The 18,369-nt window shown below is 37.4% G+C and overlaps 1 protein-coding gene across 5 annotated transcripts in view; it reads right to left on the reverse strand.

The window, feature by feature from the left end:
• TTBK2 (tau tubulin kinase 2) overlaps positions 1–18,369 on the reverse strand; it is a 153,502-nt gene that overhangs the window by 64,028 nt on the left and 71,105 nt on the right. For 4 of the 5 annotated variants that reach the window (XM_046008710.1, XM_046008711.1, XM_046008712.1 and 1 more), the window contains 3 exons: positions 16,112–16,185; positions 10,713–10,853; positions 9,141–9,245 (listed from right to left, as the gene is read on the reverse strand). In XM_046008710.1, the coding sequence (XP_045864666.1) occupies positions 9,141–9,245; positions 10,713–10,853; positions 16,112–16,185 (320 nt within the window). The remainder of the gene's footprint in view (positions 1–9,140; positions 9,246–10,712; positions 10,854–16,111; positions 16,186–18,369) is intronic. The other variant, XM_046008714.1, reaches the window with a different exon arrangement.

The raw sequence follows: 18,369 nt of genomic DNA on the forward strand, positions 1-18,369 counted from the left end.
CTATCCACATCCTTGCAAATGGCAAGATTTTTTTTATGGCTGCATAATATTCCAGCATGTGTGCACGCGCACACATACACATGTATATGTGTGTATATGTATGTATGTACACACCATATAACCACATGGATAAAGAAAATGTGATACACACATATATATATTTATATATATATAAATTTATATCTTTAAAATCAATTTTTCAAATTATGTTATGTTTTGAGGGAGTTTCTTTGTGGTGATAAAATAGTTCGGTAGCCTGATTGTGGTGTTGGGTGTACAATTCTACACATGGGAAAAAGTTTCATATACTCCCCTCCCTCAGGAAAAATTACATATAAAAATATAGTAAAAGCTGACTCGGGCCTGCCCTTGAGTTAGTAATAGTAAACCAATATCTATTTCCTAGCTTTAACAATATACTATGGTTATGTAAGATATTATCACTGAGGGAAACTAGATGGAAGCCACATGATAACTGTACTATTTTCCAATAGCTCCCTGAATCTGCTTCATGCTCCAAAACAAGTACTGTCAGGTTGACAGAAGACAGACTGATTTGTGCAAAATTCAGAATGGAGGTTATATCTAGAGCTACAGTAACCAATATAATAGCAACCTAAACCTAAATGAAATTTAAAACTCAGTCCCTCATTTGCTCTGGTCACATTTTAAGTGTTCAATAGCCATGTAGCTAGTGGCTACCATATGAGTAGGGGTACAGAACATTTCTTTCTTCTTTTTTTTTTTTTTAGATTTTATTTATTTATTTGACACAGAGAGAGAGATCACAAGTAGGCAGAGAGGCAGGCAGAGAGAGAGGGGAAAGCAGGCTCCCTGCTGAGCAGAGAGCCCGATGCGAGGCTCGATCCCAGGACCCTGAGATCGTGACCTGAACCGAAGGCAAAGGCTTAACCCACTGAGCCTCCCAGGCACCCAAACATTTCTATCTTTATAGTAACTTCAATTAGACAGTGCTGCTTGAGGAAGAAGAGGGAATGAAATGTATAGTGGTAATGAGCTATTTCTTAACCTAGATAGAGGCCACAGATGTTTTATAGTCTTCCTTAAAATTTTTATGTGTTTTTTACACTCTTCTGGAATACATAATACAGCAATACAAAATAAAAATATTGATTTTTGCAGATAACATGATGGCATTCCTAGACAATTCAAGTGACTCAATTTAAGTTTCTTACAAGAAATAAATAAAATTGTACGATATGAAACAAATCTACAAAGGTAACTTTGATTTTATATTAATGGAGCAATATGAAAAAAGGATTTCAATCATAATCATGATCTGAGAAAGTATGAAATTAATTTTACCTGAGATTTAAGAGATTTAAAGAAAATTATGAAAATCCTACTGAAATTCTAGAAGGTGATATGTAAAAAAAAAAAAAGGGAAAGATCATTCCTTACACAGTCTGTGTTCAACCACAATAACATTCTCTCAACCCTCTTCCCTTACTCTTCAATAGTGCTAACCTGATCCTTACCCAGGTTAAACCCAACTCTCACACTAATGTGCACTTCTAAATAAACAGTTTAAGGTGTTTAGAGAAAAACAAACTGTACTGACAATCTCACCTTAAATTACCATAATACTCAAATGAGTTTTCAGCCCAGGTCGGCAATCTATTTTCTGAATCTAGTTCACCTCTCCCTCTCCATGGTAACTATTTCGCTTGTCCTCTTCCATCTTCAACCTCCAGCACCATTCTGCACTCTCAGCAAAAGGCCTTACCTTCTCTAAGAGAATAAAAGCCATGAGAGAACTTCAACTTTCCACTACCAAATCTAAATGCTTACCTATATCTGTGTCCATTTACTTGGCCTTTTCTCAGTTACAATGGAAGGAGTGTTCTTGCTCTTAGAGAACCAGTTAACCTCATCATTTGTGCTCAGGTTCCTTCCCTTGGCTATTATATAAGAATGTGGCTCCTAGGATTTTTTCTTCTCTGTCTACATTATCATTTTTTTCATATCTCCTGGAGTATTACCATCAGTACACAAGCATGCTGCAGTAACTGCCATTTAAAAAAAAAAAAAAATGAGGGCGCCTGGGTGGCTCAGTGGGTTAAGCCTCTGCCTTTGGCTCAGATCATCTCAGGGTCCTGGGATCGAGGCCCACATTGGGCTCTCTGCTCAGCAGGGAGTCTGCTTTCCCCTCTCTCTCTGCCTGCTTCTCTGCCTACTTGTGATCTCTCTCTCTCTCTCTCTCTCTCTCTGTCAAATAAATAAATAAATAATCTCTTTTAAAAAATAAATAAATGAGAAGGAAGGAATAAATTAAGGAAGGATTTTCTTACTTCCCTTTCAACTACTTCCCTGTTTTACCAGTCTTCTTCTTCTTCTTCTTCTTTTTAAGATTTTATTCATTTATTTGACAGAGAGAGATCACAAGTAGGCACAGAGGCAGAGGGGAAGGGGGAGGCAGGCCCCCCGCTGAGCAGAGAGCCTGATGTGGGGCCCAATCCCGGGACCCCAGGACCATGACCTGAGACGAAGGCAGAGGTCAAACCCACTGAGCCACCCAGGTGCCCCTACCAGTCTTTAAAATAAAACATCTCTCAGTTGGTTAATCATCCAACTGTTAATCTCGGCTCAGGTCATTATCTCAAGGTCATGGAATTGTGCCCTTTGTTGGGCTCTGTGCTCAGCATGGAGTCTGCTTGTCCTTCTTCCCTCTGTACCTCCCCCTTCACACACTCTTTCTCTAAAATAAATAAATAAAATCTAAAATGAAATAAAATAAAATAAAAACAGCTCTCGGGGCGCCCTGGGTGCCGCAGTCCATTGAGCATGTGTTCAAATACTTTCCTTTCTTGTTTCACCAATACTTATCTCTCTGCCTTCAGATTTTCTCAGTGTCAAGTAATCGAAGCACATCTACTTGGGACCCCCAAAACCAGGTACTCTTGTACCCTTGTGCCCTGGCTACACCCCCACCCCCAATCAAATGATTCTTAAATTTCTATTATTTCCAGTCTTGATTCCTCTCTTGAGCTACATATTACTGTATCAAATCACCTTCTCATTGTATTTCCATCTGGAATCTAAGAAGCATCTTAAACTTAACTTCTAGAAAATAGAACCTCATTTTTCCCTTATAAAATCGACTGTTCATCCTTCTTCCCCATCGTGGTTAAAGGCATGACCATTCATTCAGGACAAAAATTTAAAAGTCAATCTTGACTCTTCTTTTTTCTTGACATCCGATATTAACAAATCCAAAAGGAAGCATCATTAAGTCTATCTTTAAAATATATCCTAAATATGACCATTTCTCACCACCTTCATTAGAGCTCTCTAATGCCCTAGGTCTCAGTCACTATCAATGACCACTAGAGTAACGGCATTCGTCTTCTCACTTGTAACTTTCTGATTCCACTCTTGCTCTTACTCTCAATAGACTCTTCTTCACAGCCAGAGTGACTTTAAAAAAAAAACACATGCTCTAAAACTCGAAAAATTGTTATTTAGAACAGAAACGGGATTCCAGAAATATATTCAAATATAACAAACTACAAAAAACCTAAGTTCTTTTCTGCAAGACCACTAATTTACAGAAGAATACTGATAAAACTGAAGATAGGCTCCTTACAATTTCTAGGCACTGAAATTCTCCAAGGCTATGTCTTAAATATAATCTACTTCTGTATATAATTCCATTATATTATTAGCTTATTGACAGATCATGTACCAAATTATGCAACAACCCCCCCTCAAAATTTTCCAAAGACTTCCTATCATATTTAAAATAAAATCTCTTTGCAAAATCGTATACAATCTAGGGCCAACCAACCTCTTATACCTTATCTCTTGCCACTGAACTCCTCATCATGCTATGCTGTGTTGTGCTATACCCACAGTGGCCTCCCTGCTTTTTCTCAAATACACCAAACTTACTATACCTTAGGGCCTTTGAACTTGCTATTCCCTTTGCCTGTAACACTCTCCTTCAAGATATTCACATGGCCCGCTCTCACACTTAATTCAACTCTCAACTCAATACCTCCTCAGAGAAGTCTTTTTTAACTAATAGTTCTAAAATAGTCTTTTTTTTTCTTTTTTGGTACTAACATAGTCTCTTATTCTCACCGCCCATCACTTTCTCTGTCAATACACTGTTTTGTGTTTATTCATAGCATATACCACTACCTAAAATTATGCATTTATTTGTTTTTTAATCTGTCTTCTCCAAAAAAATATAAATTCCATGAGCCTGATTTTGGTCTGCTTCTTCACCACTATAGTCCTAGTACCTAGATCCATGCCTCACACAGATTATGTGCTCATCAAATATATGTTATGTGTGAGAATAAACAATAACCTGTTAACAGTCTAAAAATTCAAAAGAAAGCTATCTGGGAAAGAAATGGGATTCCAGAAATATATTCAAATCTAGCAAGCTATATAGAACCTAAATTCTTTACCTGCTTTGCTATGTATTAATTAATGCAAGATCTTCACTAGAATCAAAAAGATTATCTTGTAATTTTTAAGGCACCTAAATTCTCATGTGCCTATATTCTAAATACAATTTACATTTACGTATATAACTCCATTATTATATATTTAGCTCATTCAAAAATCAGGATTTTAGCTTTTGTGCAACTTAATTTGCTAGAAAATGAAAATCACAATCAGTACCAAGTTAAAACAAAACTAAAGGTAAAAAGGAGACATTAGAAGAACTGAATTGTAGGTTATGACAATATAAGGAGCTCTACTGACCTGATCCCCAGTAAAATTGGTGAAAATTATTTTTAAAAACTAAAGCTCCTGGAAATGGTCCTTAGGGTAAATAACAAATAAAGAAACATCTGTTCAAGAAAAGTGAAAATTCTGTGGTACTTGAACCAATACCATTCCCTCCCTCCTCTCTTCCAGAGCAGAGAACGTGGCTCCACTCCAGACTGTTGCCACCATGGACACAGGACTCCCTTATTTCCCAGTTCCGAGCTGGAGGGCTTTCTTCCCATAGAAGCAGGACTTCAGCATTTCTGAGGTTCTTCCAGATCTCTACCTTGGGTGTATGTTGACAATCCTGTGAGCCCAAGAGCCCTTCCCATGGCTCAGGAGACAGTGCTTCCCTGCCAGGACAGACAAACTGAGAGATCTCCACTTACTGACCTGTCGTAGCTCCTAAAGAGTAAGGATGTCATTCAGAAGCTACCACACGTCTGGGCCCAACTTTACAGCCTTGGCTCAGAGATTTTGCCTGGGGGCAGCAGAAAGGCCATTAAAAAAAAAAACAAACCAGCTGCTAATTCTGGCCATTCTAACTGGTATAAGGTGATATCTCAATGTGGTTTTAATTTGAATCTCCCTGATGGCTAGTGATGATGAGCATTTTTTCATGTGTCTGATAGCCATTTGTATGTCTTCACTGGAGAAGTGTCTGTTCATATCTTCTGCCCATTTTTTGATATGATATATGATATGATATATGATATGATGTTGAGTTTGGAGTTCTTTATAGATCCTGGATATAAACCTTTTGTCTGTACTGTCATTTGCAAATATCTTCTCCCATTCCGTGGGTTGCCTTTTTGTTTTGTTGACTGTTTCCTTTGCTGTGCAGAAGCTTTTGATCTTGATGAAGTCCCAAAAGTTCATTTTCGCTTTTGTTTCCTTTGCCTTCGGAGACATATCTTGAAAGAAGTTGCTGTGGCTGATATCGAAGAGGTTACCGCCTATGTTCTCCTCTAGGATTCTGATGGATTCCTGTCTCACGTTGAGGTCTTTTATCCATTTTGAGTTTATCTTTGTGTACGGTGTAAAAGAATGGTCGCATTTCATTCTTCTACATTTAGCTGTCCAGTTATCCCAGCACCATTTATTGAAGAGCCTTTTTTCCATTGCATATTTTTTCCTGTTTTGTCGAAGATTATTTGACCATAGAGTTGAGGGTCCATATCTGGGCTCTCTACTCTGTTCCACTGGTCTATGTGTCTGTTTTTATGCCAGTACCATGCTGTCTTGGTGATCACAGCTTTGTAGTAAAGCTTGAAATCAGGTAACGTGATGCCGCCAGTTTTGTTTTTGTTTTTCAACATTTCCTTAGCCATTCGGGGTCTCTTCTGATTCCATACAAATTTTAGGATTATTTGCTCCAGCTCTTTGAAAAACACTGGTGGAATTTTGATTGGAATGGCATTAAAAGTATAGATTGCTCTAGGCAGTATAGACATTTTAACAATGTTTACTCTTCCAATCCAAGAGCATGGAACAGTCTTCCACCTTTTTTTGTGTGTCTTCTTCAATTTCTTTCATGAAAGAAAATCTTTCAGTTTCTTTTTATGGTTCTTGGTGCTATAGTAAATGGAATCGATTCTCTAATTTCCCTTTCTGTATTTTCATTGTTAGTGTATAAGAAAGCCACTGATTTCTGTACATTGACTTGGTATCCTGCCACATTACTGAATTGCTGTATGAGTTCTAGTAGTTTGGGGGTGGAGTCTTTGGGGTTTTCCATATAAAGAATCATGTCATCTTCAAAGAGAGAGAGTTTGACTTCTTCATTGCCAATTTGGATACCTTTTATTTCTCTTTGTTGTCTGATTGCCATTGCTAGGACTTCTAATACTGTATTGAACAAGAGTGGTGAGAGTGGGCATCCTTGTCGTGTTCATTATCTCAATGGGAAGGCTGCAAGCTTTTTCCCATTGAGGATGACATTTGCTGTGGGTCGTTCATAGATAGATTTTATGAAGTTCAGGAATGTTCCCTCCATCCCTATACTTTGAAGCATTTTAATCAGGAATGGATGCTGGATTTTGTCAAATGCTTTTTCTGCATCAACTGAGAGGACCATGTGGTTCTTCTCTCTTCTCTTATTGGTTCGTTCTATCACACTGATTGATTTGCGAATGTTGAACCATCCTTGTAACCCAGGGATGAATCCCACCTGGTCATGGTGGATAATCTTTTTAATGTGCTGCTGGATCCTGTTTGCTAGGATCTTGTTGAGAATCTTAGCATCCAAAATTAGCAAGACAGGAAACAACATGTGTTGGATGTGGATGTGGAGAAAGGGGAACCCTCTTCCACTGTTGGTGGGAATGCAAGTTGGTGCAGCCACTTTGGAGAACAGTGTGGAGATTCCTCAAGTAGAGCTTCCCTATGATCCTGAAATTGCACTACTGGGTATTTACCCCAAAGATAACAGATGTAGTGAAAAGAAGGGCCATCTGTACCCCAATGTTTACAGCAGCAATGGCCATGGTCGCCAAACTGTGGAAAGAACCAAGATGCCCTTCAACGGACAAATGGATAAGGAAGATGTGCTCCATATACACGATGGAGTATTAGTTTCCATCAGAAAGGACGAATACCCAACTTTTGTATCAACATGGACGGGACTGGAAGAGATTATGCTGAGTGAAATAAGTCAGGCAGAGAGAGTCATGTATCATATGGTTTCACTTACTTGTGGAGCATAACAAATAACATGGAGGACATGGCGAGATGGAGAGGAGAAGGGAGTTGCGGGAAATTGGAAGGGGAGATGAACCATGAGAGACTATGGACTCTGAAAAACAACCTGAGGGTTTTGAAGGGGCGGGGGAGGTTGGGGAACCAGGTGGTGGGTAATAGGGAGGGCACGCATTGCATGGAGCACTGGGGGTGGTGCAAAAACAATGAATACTGTTACATTGAAAAGAAATTTTTAAAAAGTGAAAAAAAAAAAAAAAACCACCTGCTAATCTCTTCCTGCAGGAGTTTATCTTGTTTGCAACAGTAAAATTTAAACTTAAAACATTTCTCAAAAATAGGGAAGGTTGTGGTATAAGGAGTTGGGAGGAGATTTGCTTGAGGATCTAATGAAGATAAAGCCTGGACTACGGGGTGGCCAGGTAAGAGAGAACCAGGGGAATAAGATTTCTAGAAGGCCTCTTGAGGTCAGAAAAATCCAAACTCTAACCTCAAATATTAGATTAGATTAGATTGCCATGCCCCGCCCGGAATTTATACCCCAGGGCACTATTGTAAACAACAAAGTAATCAGCCAGCAATTAGTGGAGCTTAAAACCTGGGTGTAGTCAGGGAAAAGTGTAGAAGAGAGCTCCACCAGTACGGGAGACATTCCAGGGTGACTATAGGCAGACTGCCCCAGGAGCAACAATAAAGACTTAATATTCTGTGTTGGGGAAAGGGAGGAAAGGGTCACAGGGCGAACAGCCTTCACAGAAACAAATCCAGTTTAGCCCCTAAACAAATAAACAAGCAAATAACAATAACAAAGCACTGGAAAGGAGGACCAGTATCTAAAACAGCTATATTATCTAAAATGTCCAGTTTCCAACAAAAAAATTATAAGGAATCAAAGAAACAGGAAACTATGACCCATACATTTGGGGGTGGGAGAAGCAACAGAAACCGCCTGTGACAGTGACTAGACGTCGAATTTAAGAGGAAAGATTTCAAACTAGCCATTATAAATATGTTCACAGAACTGAAGGAGAGCTTCATTAAAGACATAAGGAAAGCATGACAACATCATCGTGTCAAATAGAGAGTATCAATAAAGAAAAAAAATGTTCATTCTCAAATAGAGAATATCAACAATGAGAAAAAATATTTCCAAATGGAAATTCTGGATATGAAATGTACAAAACGAAAATAGAACTGTAGGATATAGAAAGAACCTCAGACTGCAAAAAAGACCCTTTAGCCTAAAGGGCCAATGTGTGTTCTTACTCCAAATCCATTCTTCTAACTCTGTGTCTAATGTCCTTTTTTTTCTTTTTTGAAGATTGTATTTATTTATTCGACTGAGAGAAAGTAAGAAAGCACAAGTAGGAGGAGTAGCAGACGGAGAGGGAGAAGCAGGCTCCCTGTTGAGCAGGCAAGCCTGATGCAGGGCTGGATCTCAAGATCCTGGGATCATGACCTGAAACAAAGTCGGATGCTTAACCAAGCCACCCAGCTGCCCCTAATGTACTTTTTTTTTTTTAAGCCACAACTTTCAATAATAAAATTAACTTTATTCACTAATTTAATCATAAAATCTATATGTTACTTCTTGGATGACATCCATTCTATACATAATTCGTATTTCTTTTTTTTTAAAGTGATACTATAAATAACAGGTTAATTCTCAAACTTAATAATAATATGAAAAATCTTACTGGTCTGACGTCACCACAGGAATTGGTAAATTGTCGAGCCAAGCCAAAATCAAGCATGTAACATTTCCTACATGTACTAGGAAAGCGACCCATGGCGAAGTTCGACTAGAAAAGCAAAGAAGGAAAATATACATATTCTTATAATAATAAATCCTTACATATATCCTTCCTATATTTTAATTCTTCTATTTAAACTCTATATAATACATATGTCTCAAACACACTATTCTAATCCATTATATTTACTGGATATTAATACATAATCTTGTTGTGTATTCTATTAATGCCTAGGAGCAGGTAACTTTGAGAAACAAAGAATTCAGTGATGGTACAAAGTTACCTACAACAACACTGATTTAAGTGGAACTCTATGTTCCTTGAAATTCTGGTCTAAGTCAATGCTTTAAAGACAGCCCAATTCTTCCTTTTTAAAATGGGAGGAACTAGAAGTGAGCAAAATTGAATACACAGCTAGAAATTTAAATGAATTTCCTATAAGCATCATAAAGCTGAATTTCACTAAGCATAAAAATTAAAATTCAATTTAAGGAAGCATTTCAAAACAGCCTTACACGAAATACACTTTGCCTTCTTCCCTTAAAAAATAGATGTAATGTTAAATGAGCACCAATTTGCAAAGATGTTATGTAAAAAGAGAATTTATAAAGGAAAAAGCAAAACTGCTACAAAATTGTTAGCTTTTATTTTAAAATAGTGTTCTACTTAGGGAGTTTTCAGATGAAAATGGAAAGTCTTCAGTCACCATGCTTCTAAAGTAGTGACATTTAGTTTGGCATAGAATTGAGAGCAAGAGAAATCTATATTACATTAAGCCTGACTCTACTAATGTTAATTTTAGTTGGCATTTTCATGTAAACTATTTTAGAAATCATGTAGCAACAGATGGATGTAATTTTCAACTGCACTAACCAACACATGATATATTTATAGTAAATACAGTATATCAGAAATGGATCATTTCCCGTAGTGAGCAATAAAAAAAACAAAGAAGGAAAAATAAACGCATACTTCAGTTATGGAAATGACAATTTCTAAGAAAAAAATGGAATAGAAAAAATACATATAGTGCCACTGTAGCACTCAGAAGAAAAAATAAGGTCTTTCATAATTGATGGTTCCTTATAAGTAAATTTGTCACTTGAGAAATAGTTCAGAGAACACAATGAATATAAAAGCCACAAATGTATATATTTTTACACAGTATCAGGAAAAAGAAATCTAAAGAATGACTTCCAATTTAGGTGTAAGGCTAAATAACTAGGAATGTTAACACACATAATAATAATAGTCAAGCCTTATTAATTTTTACTTTGGCTGCGAGCAACATTTTCATAGTATGAAAAAAGCTCCTGAATGTTCAATTGTAGTTTGTAATTGGAATTTTTTTTTTTAAATTAAGAGGCAAGTTACATTTTGCTTCTAGTTACAGAATTACAATATTACCTTGTATTTAATAATAGAAAGCTACATTCATAATTTATTGTGTCCCTTCATTAGATTAAGAGTACAAAGCAAACTCATTCTGTGCTCTGACTTGAAAAGGCCTCTTACCGGTTTGATGTCTCGGTGCAAGAATCCCACAGAATGGATGCTCTCAATAGACTCAAGAATCTGTCTACCCAACCGAAGAGTAGTGCTAATGGTGAATGTGCCCCGGGACTGGCTCCGGCGTAGATCTGCCAGATTCCGACCCTGTGTAAACCAAATAAACACTTTCACATATGGTAGTGTGTTATAAAAGAAGAGCGGGAAGTTACTTATTTCCCATTAAAAATGTTTTGGGCGCCTGGGTGGCTCAGTTGGTTGAGGAAATACCTTAGGCTCAGGTCGTGATCCCGGACTTCCGGGATCGAGTCCCACATCAGGCTCCCAGCTCTTGGGGAGTCTGCTTCTCCCTCTGACCTTCTCCTCTCTCATGCTCTCTCTCTCTCATTAAAAAAAGAAAAAAAAAAATGTTTTGACAAGGGAACCTGTCAAGGTTCCCCTGTCAAAAGGGCAGCTCAGTTGGTTGAGCATCCAAGTCTTGGTTTCTGCTAAGGTCATGGTCTTGGGGTTGTGGAATGGAGCCCTGAGCAGCGCGGGACCCACACTCAGCAGAGCCTCTGTTTGGGATTCTTTCTCTCCCTCTGCCTCTCCCCTCGGCTCATGCGCTCTCTCAAATAAATAAATCTTTAAAAAAAGTTTTGACAGAAAGAGCAAGGATTTTACCCAAATCATGACCCTCTCATTCAAGAGAAGAGATTCCATTAAGGTAATACATGAATGTTTCAGAGAAATTTAAGAATAACCAGAAGTTTTTGAACTTAATATGTTTTTGAGTCATCATGTTTCCGTCTTTCATGCCATAACAAAATATAGTCTTGATTATTTGAAAATACAGAAAACATATGTACCCAGACCAATAATTCCAAATATAAAATAAGTGATAATCTACAATAATGAGTTTTACAATCCCATGATTAGCTAATAACTTATGAGCATTCCAATCTTTTTTTTTTTTTTTCTCAAAAATCAGTATTTTGATTTCCAAAAATATACCTAAGAAATACTGGAACTTTATTTGTAAACAACTTCCACCATTGTAAAAGCTTTTGAAGGAGAATCAATTAATTTGATTTATGACAATAGAAATGATTCTAAAATTTCAAATCAGTTATTTTTTAATTTCTTAAAAATTTTATTTATTTATTTGTCAGAGAGAGAGAAAGAGCACACAAGCAGAGGGAGCAGCAGGCTCCCCCCTGAGCAAGGAACCCGATCTAGGACTTGATTCCAGGACCCCAGAATCATGACCTGAGCTGAAGGTAGATGCTTAATCAACGAGCCACCCAGGTGTCCCTAAAATTTCATATCTTTTAAAATGTAAACTAAGGTATCAATTAACACAATCCAAAAAGTTAAAATATAAGGCTAGCAGGAGTATGGGGAAAAGTTATTAACATGGTAAATACATGCAGGTTTTATTCACCTAATTAAAATTAAAAACTTCACAGTATAAACTAAATAAAAGTAGTTATTATTTGTTATAAAGAAAAATTGAAAACAATCTACATATCTATCAATAAATGAAAGGTTAAATAAATTATGGCACACTCATCTTACTGACTGGTACACAGCCACCGGAGGCGGGGGGATTTTTATTCATAATACAGAATGAATATTATTGAATGAAAAAAAAAAACAAATTCATTTTTCCCTAAGTAATTCTATAAATTTAACATGATCCCAATAAAAATGCAAGTGGAATTTACTACTAAAAATGTGAAGTGAACCTAAAAGAAAATAATATAATGAACCCTCATATAACTACTCATCACCAAGAATTAAGAATTATCAATTCATAGCCAATCTTGTTTCACCTGTTTGTTACCTACTCCCCCACACCCTTGCAACGCACACCCTTTTCCTTCACACCATATATATGCTGGATTATTTTCATGTAAATCCCAATATCATTTCATCCACATATATTTAAAAGTGTGTAAGAGCAAAGAGATAAAAATAAGTTGTCAGCAGCCCTACTGTCACAAATCTGAACTAGAAATATCTACTTTCTCTTTTAAAAAATGTGTATCCTGAACCCAACCACTTGAAATGAATTTTAAACAATGTTTAACTCAATTGCAAGAGATACCCATAGCCTCTAGAGTTTGTGGTCTCTAAACACCATTTCCCATGAAGAGGAATCAGGGTTTACTGGAGAAATGGCTGATTCTAGCTCTGAAGCATGAAACAGAATGAGCTTGGAACATGATACTGGACAAGAAGGTAAGGATTGCTATCAAAGACTGCTACAGTCTGGTCTTACCAAAATGAATCAGAATCCAACTTGGAAGAAGCCCTATTGGTTGAAGATAGAGCAATTTGAACATTAAAAACAACTGCAATAATTGAAAAATATAAAAGATGTGAAATCCATGAACTCATATTTTTTTAAGAAGACAGAGCTCATCAGTCCTCCCTGGAAAGTATTAGGGAACCAACTTGTTATTTTGAAAACTAGTAAATAGAAGAAAAGAAACAAGTACAAATCCTGTCCTTCCTATATAAAAATTTATCTCAGGTAACCTAATAGTTGAGGGAGTGCTTTTCTGAAGAAGAATTCCAGCTATTAATTAAGGAAAACTGATAGAATTAGAATCATACATCTGCATCCCCACTGAAGTAATGGATCTAGGCAATGATTACTAATCAGTTGATAAAACCTAGAAGAAAAACCACTGGGAGCTTTAAAAAGGATGCATCAGGCTGACTGTCCCTGAATCTCAAGGATCAGTCCTAAGAATATTAAAAAGAGACAACCCAGACATTGCCTAGGGATGGGATGCAAGAGGAAGCATACCACTCACCTCTGAAGTACTCCAGCTAATTAAAACAAAGATCTAATCACCAGTTTACAGAAAATATAGGGGATAGAACAACATGTTAAATAAGGAGGGAGATAATCAGCGAATGCCAGAATACGTGAACTTCATGACAAGCGACATCATTTTTGTCAATGACAATATGAACAACAACAAAAAACTGTAAAAAAAAGAAATAGAGGGGGGCACCTGGGTGGCTCAGTGGATTAAGCCGCTGCCTTCGGCTCAGGTCATGATCTCAGGGTCCTGGGATCGAGCCCCGCATCGGGCTCTCTGCTCCACAGGGAGCCTGCTTCCCTTCCTCTCTCTCTGCCTACTTGTGATCTCTCTCTCTGTCAAATGAATAAATAAAATCTTAAAGGAAAAAAAAAAAAGAAATAGAGGGAACCTATAGAGTAAAGAAGGTTTAAGAATTATACCCACCAAATGCAACGTGTGGAACCCTCTGTGAAACCAGATTTAAGTAATCCAAATATAAAAAAAATAAAAGATATACAATAAGGAAATCTGAAGATTATCTTGATATTTAATGCTATTATTAAGGAATTATTGTATACTGTGATTAAGAGGAGAAAAAGAGTCTCTGACTCTTGGGAATACATATTCATGTATTTCCAGATAAAATATGCTTCCATTTTGCTTTGAAATAATTTGGGGAGGGAGAGAAGAGGAAGAATATACCAGGAACAAGATGGACCATGTACTGATAACTACTGAAGCTGGGTGATAAGTACATGGGTGTTCATTATACTATTTTATTTTTGTGTATGTTTAATTTTTTTCACAGTAAGAAAAAGTTTTAAAAATAAGGCAACTCTGATGTTAGGAAATCTAAATCTACATCTGTATGATTATAAGATTCAAAAAATTTTTTGCCCCTCCCTAGGTGATAACACTTTTTCACAAAATATCACCTTTTGGCTATATGAAAGCTGCTCATGTAAAGCCTCAATGGTGAAAGGAAATTTCATGAGACTTGTCCATGTTGCAGGTAGAAATGAGCAAAGAAGCACAAATTCTCAAACCCGTAAGATTTCAAGATCCAGATTTTAAGAGCCACGCAGGTGCCCCAGTCCTTAAAGTTTTTAAGGCAGATATTCTACAACTGAACCACCAAGAGGAAAAGAGTATTTAAGAATAATAAATTTAGGGGGTGCTTGGGTGGCTCAGTCAGTGGAGCATCCAACTCTTGATTTTGGCTCAGGTCATGATCTCAGGGTCATGAGATCAAGCCTGCATCAAGGTCTGTCCTGAGCATGGACCTGCTTAAGATTCTCTTTCAACCTCTCCTTCTGCCCCTCCTGCCCTCCATAGAAAAAAGAATTTAGGATTTTTAGAAGAAATCTAAAAATTTCTTTAGTGAGGGGCGCCTGGGTGGCTCAGTGGGTTAAGCCGCTGCCTTCGGCTCAGGTCATGATCTCAGGGTCCTGGGATCGAGTCCCGCGTCAGGCTTCCTGCTCAACAGGGAGCCTGCTTCCCTTCCTCTCTCTCTGCCTGCCTCTCTGCCTACTTGTGATCTCCATCTGTCAAATAAATAAAATCTTTAAAAAAAAAGTGGCAGTGAGAAGCTGACTATGTAAATTTTATCACGATAAACAAGGGGAAACAAAGTAGTTATCTTCAATACATCATGTAAGACAGAGTACCCTCTAACAATTATATTAGCTTTAGTCCAAATCAAGTCAACCATAACTGTACAGATGCATGGCTAATGGTGGATATTTTTATGAACAGGAAAAAATACAGCATGAAAGTCAATTGGAAAGGTTCTTGGATAAATCCAGAGGAGCATGCCAAAACCACAAAGGCCATCATTATCTGATCTACACTGGTCTCCCTAGTTTTCCGAAACTTTTTCTGAATTTCTTTCCTCTGCTGCCCCAACCCAACTCTACTCTCCATCTAGGAAACAGAACTATGTTAATGAATTAAAAAGAAAAAGGAATGCATTTCTCCTATGTATCAACTACTGCTTAAATTTTCAAGCAGTCAAAGTTGGTTCTTGAGCACATAAATTAAAAACTAGAGGTAACAAGAGGTAACAAAGAGAGGAAGGGAGAGGGACAGGGCAAGATTCCTATCCAACAATCCATGTGGGGATTGAAAAACTGCAATGGTGATAATCAATGGATAGTTGACAAGAACAACCCTTCCAGAGGGAAAAACGAAACAAGGCAAAACCAGAGAGGGAGACAAAGGATAAGAGACTCTTAACCTCAGGAAACAAACTGAGTGTTGCTGGAGGGGAGGGGGTTGGAAGGGATCGGGTGGCTGGGCGATGGACATTGCAGAGGGTATGTGCTATGGTGAGTGTGGTGAATTGTGTTTAGACTGAGGATTCACAGACCTGTACCCTTGAAACAAATAACATATTATGTGTTAATTTAAAAAATAGCAAAAAAAAAAAAAAGAACAACCCTTCCATCTTTGGGAAAATCTATGTCAAATCTGTTTAAATAAAATTCCATCTGCATAATATAAAACATTCTGAGATGATACCAAGAATTCTATTTTATTCATATCTACTGAAATTAGGTACTTTGATCAAAACTGAAATATTTTAAGATACATTTCCAAGTAACCTACCTGCAACTGCATGACCACATAGTTGAATCGATCATTCCTCCCACAGCCAATAAATCTACAAACGTGGTCTTTCCCTGGATAAAAGAAAGAAAGAAAGACAGAAAAAAGTGGAAAGGGTTATGCTATGGTTTCTCTTCTAAATAATTAATAATTTGGTTTTCTGTATAGTATTTTATAATTGAATATAAAGGACCTGTCTTAAGAACTTTAAAAGTAGGAAATCTGTATTATTCAAATTTTCTATCCACCTCCCCCTGGACCCTACATTGCTCTGTGTGTAGTCAAACACATGTTTATTGAATGAATAAATAAATGAATGAGGAAATAAATGAATGATAATTTATTTATGAAGTGAAGAATTAAAAGGTCATTTCATAAAAGGTCATTTCAGATCAACCTGCCCAGACATTATACGTATGAAAACAGAGAAGAGCAATAAATAAGAACTCTGTTAGGAATATAAATCCTGGGGGATACAAATGTTATATTTATAATATAAATTTATTGTATAAATATAAATCCTGAAATATATATATGTGTATATATATAAATATAATAGAAATTTATTTTATAAGTATAAATACTGAATTTCAGATATGGTCTGCGATTCACCAAAATACGACTCAGTCCCTTAATCACTTAATCTTTCTGGGCCTCAATGATTTGGATTAGTTCAATGGTTTTCAACTGGGTTTTACCTATGAAATCCAAGGAGGTGCTGACTAGGGTGCAGAGGAAAGCAGAGGTGGAACAGGTAGAAATCCAGAGTCTGCCCTGATTCGACAAAAGCAAACAAAGGTCCTAGAAAAGGATTAAGACTGGCGGGCTCCAGGGCAAGAAGAGGGCATTTTGTCTGGAGCATAGTGAATGAAGGGAGAACAGCATGAGGAGATGCTGGAGAAGCAAGAGACATGAGGCCCTGAAAGGTCTTAGACTCTATAACAAGGAAAGTGCGCCACCTGTAGAAGTCAGTTTTTCTCAGCTCCAGCTACAAATCGAAATCATCTTGGAAAACTTTGTAAATTCCTGCACTCTTTAGTGATTCAGAATTGGTGGGGAAAAATACGGGTTGGAGCTTTTCAAAAGTTCTCTAAGTGATCCAAAAGCAGATGGGCCATGGATGGATATATGATCTATTGGATCTATTACTGGGTAATGAGAAGCATCTACAAGACTTAAGGTGAGGAAAAACACACTTAAAACATTGTACTTTTTTTTTTTAAGATTTTATTTATTTATTTGACAGAGAGAGAGATCACAAGTAGGCAGAGAGGCAGGCAGAGAGAGAGAGGAGGAAGCAGGCTCCCTGCGGAGCAGAGAACCCGATGCGGGGCTCTATCCCAGGACCCTGAGATCATGACCTGAGCTGAAGGCAGCGGCTTAATCCACTGAGCCACCCAGGCGCCCCAAAACATTGTACTTTAGAACACTGCTATGGTGGCAATGACAGACCACACAGAGGTCAACTCTAAAGGCAGAAAGGTCACTCTGGGAACAGTTACAATATCCCAAGAGAGAATAGGGTTTAAATGATAAATAGTATAGGAGAGATGGAAAAAATAAGATAAATATGAGGGATACCAAAGACAGTTTCTGACTAGAAACTGGTACAATTAAATGGTAAGTTGTACCAAAATAAGAGAATATATAGTAGGTTGTATAGGCTGTAAGGGATATTAGAATGTCAAGTTTAAGGACAACCTGGTGAATTTAGCAGACAATTGTAATTTTAAGCCTGCTGCTGAGCAAAAAGCTGAGCTGTAAAAATACACTGGGGAGGGGCGCCTGGGTGGCTCAGTGGGTTAAGCCACTGCCTTCGGCTCAGGTCATGATCTCAGGGTCCTGGGATCGAGCCCCGCATCGGGCTCTCTGCTCGGCAGGAAGCCTGCTTCCTCCTCTCTCTCTCTGCCTGCCTCTCTGCCTACTTATGATCTCTCTCTGTGTGTCAAATAAATAAATAAAATCTTTAAAAAAAAAATACACTGGGGAACCATAAGTTCATGGAAGATAGATAGAACTACACACACAGATGGAAAACTGCCAAGTTGGAAGAATATAAAGAATGAGAAGAAAATTAATCTAAGAACTGAGTTTTAGAAAATGAAACATTTAGAACATGGGAAAAAAATAAAAGAATGCATGAAGGGAATCAATCAAGTAATAGCCAGAGAGGTATGATGAAACTATGAGAAAGAGGTATTATAGACATACAATGAGAAGAAGCATTTTGGCTAAGAGCAAATGCTATAGAAAGGCTG

The sequence above is a fragment of the Meles meles genome, chromosome 6 (genome assembly GCF_922984935.1).
Source record: "Meles meles chromosome 6, mMelMel3.1 paternal haplotype, whole genome shotgun sequence".
In the NCBI taxonomy this organism is placed as follows: Eukaryota; Metazoa; Chordata; class Mammalia; order Carnivora; family Mustelidae; genus Meles; species Meles meles.